The sequence below is a fragment of the Protobothrops mucrosquamatus genome, unplaced genomic scaffold (genome assembly GCF_001527695.2).
Source record: "Protobothrops mucrosquamatus isolate PMUCROS unplaced genomic scaffold, P.Mucros_1.0 scaffold7001, whole genome shotgun sequence".
Taxonomy (NCBI): Eukaryota; Metazoa; Chordata; class Lepidosauria; order Squamata; family Viperidae; genus Protobothrops; species Protobothrops mucrosquamatus.
The window spans coordinates 12,869-15,386 of record NW_015392812.1 but is presented as its reverse complement, the minus strand read 5'-3'; the positions used below and the strand labels follow the sequence as shown (position 1 = coordinate 15,386).

Genomic DNA, 2,518 nt, shown 5'->3' with positions numbered 1-2,518 from the left:
CAAATTATCAGAAAAGTTGAACTACTGGTATCACTTATGTATACCAAACTGGTTCATGCATGAGGACTTGAAGATTAAGGCATGATTGAAAGCACTGTATTTAAAAGGGAGATGATATAAAAATACTGCTGATACATGCAAGGGCTAAGTAATTAACTTATAAATGTCAGGTTTTTTAAAAATCAAGGATCAGGGTGATTTTTTTTTTTTTGCTACACCTTCCCTCGCTGCCCAAGTGCTTTTGACCAAAAGTAATTGTATCCTTGTACTTTTGCAATATTCTGTCATGTCAGAAATGGCAGCAGAGCAAATGAATTGATAATCATCCTAATGTCTGCTTTTTACCTTTGTAAGTGGTTTCTGAATAAAATTTATGCCTTACCGTCTGGAGGAAGCTGACTTGCAAATTCAGCTGGTAATGTCAAAAGGGCATAGTCTTTAAGCGCAGCTAACCAGAGACGGCTAAGAGTGGGCAGCTCTGGTTGAACAAGGGTTATTAGACTATCTGGTGGCAGTTCATCTACTGCGCCATAATCGTCGTCGTCATCCCCTCCATTTTTTGCTGCTTTCTTTGGTTTGGTCTCTGCTTCTTTTTTAATCTTCATAGCCACAACATACACCTTTAGATAAAGCGCATACAACATATTACTAAGTGTGTGGAGAATATAAAATATGTCTTACATGTCATTAAACATGCTGAACTCTGATTGCTTTAAAAACTTAAAAAAGAGAATTTAGGTAGTGATTTAATTAATTTTACTAGTACCATTATATATATTGTAAAGAAAGTGTCTAAATACTATTGAATAACAGGAAAATTTTAGTAATTACATTTTTCATCAAATTACAAGTCCTCTGATATTCATTCTCACCACAATCAAGAAAATAGCTCTTTATTTTCTTGACTGTTTTGCATTCAGAGAGACTGAGATAAGAATGTTGCCTAAGATCAGCCAGCAAGTCTGTACCTGCAATGCATTTCATTTAAAAACTTTGCATACCATATCATGTTAGTTCCCAGTTACTGTGCTTTATGTGTGCATTAAATTTAGTGCAAGAAATGAAAACTCTTAGGAAATGATCCTAATTTACACTGGCTTAAAGCACTATAGCAGTATTTTTCAATTTAATTTAAAGGCTCAGTAACCATGAGGTTAAAAAAAAACTTTAAAAACAGATGTATTAGAAATTTTAAATGAAAACGTATAAGAGAAAATCCTAAGAGAGCTTTGGATTTTGGATATTATACCATAACACACATTATATTAAAAAAAGCAGGACTCTCCCCTGCCACCGCTGTCTTTTTTTCTTAATTCTCACAATCTCCAAAGGGGATAAAATTTTAAAGGATCATCATTAAGATAAACTAAATTCAAACCTAAATGTACAGCAGACTGGAAATTTACAGAACCAGAATGAATTGAAAAATATCAGTAACCAATTCTTCATTACAGTCTCTATAAAACATGCAGTACAGGCGATTAGCATGTTAATATAATCTGGAGAAGTGAAATGTGTAACGCAGGATATAGGGTAGCTTTGTCAGAAGCTATGTGCCCGATGAATAGTGCCTGAGGAACATGGGTGATTTCAATCAGAAGGGGGAGTGTAGATCTCAAAACAACATTACACTTTTCCATAACATTTAAGATCTACTGTCCTCATCAAATGACTCTGAACAGTCATTTGTTAGATCATACTAAAGCCTGGCAGTGGCTGAGGGTCATTTAGCAAAATGTTAGAAATAAAATAAAATACTTTTCCTACAATTAAATTATGAAAGTAACTATCTTATAGAGGTTATAAGTTTTAAGAATGCCATATAGTCCAATCAGGATTGAGAATTTGGGAGGGACTGCTCAATAGGGTCTCAAAAACATGACACAAATTCAGACCCATCTTTGGGGGGGAAACCTCTGCATAAACAAAAATCTTGTCCTTATGAAAGATCAAATAGGGCCCATCTGAATGAAGGACATAAGCGAAATGTTATGCTAAGCTATGCCATGCCACGGCAGAAAATGAAAAAGGCATATTCTGGAGACTAACAAGCAACACCAACATGGATAATACTGGATAGAATTTTTAAGGAGAGGACATACACTATGGAGAAACAAATTTGGTAAAACTTTTTCAAAATTGTTTTATAATTGGGTGAAGAAAAATCAGTAAAGCCATCCATTAGGGCTACTGAGATTGCCACAGAATTGATCCTTGGCTGAAAGATCATAAATCTGAAAGTAGTTATGTCTAAATGCTCAGTCAAATTGTGTTGGGAGACAAATATTTTCCTGGGTAGCAGTTTATCTATTTGTATTTTTTATTTTATTTATTTATTTATTTTTTAGATTTATATCCCGCCCTTCTCCTTGCGGACTCAGGGCGGCTAACAACCGGGTAAAAATACAAAAATATCACACTACAAATTTAAAAATTAATTAAAAGGGAAATATTAGTAATTTGGTCTAATTAAAATTATAATTAAAACCCCCTCTAAAAGTTTCCCCTAGGCCAGTCC

General features: G+C 34.1%; 1 protein-coding gene across 1 annotated transcript in view; it reads right to left on the bottom strand.

The window, feature by feature from the left end:
* Nucleotides 1–1,689: 1,689 nt before the first annotated feature.
* LOC107300417 (HEAT repeat-containing protein 5B) overlaps nucleotides 1,690–2,518 on the bottom strand; it is a 10,422-nt gene continuing 9,593 nt past the window's right edge. The window contains exon 5 of the mRNA XM_029286998.1: nucleotides 1,690–1,763. Within this exon, the coding sequence (XP_029142831.1) occupies nucleotides 1,690–1,763 (74 nt within the window). The remainder of the gene's footprint in view (nucleotides 1,764–2,518) is intronic.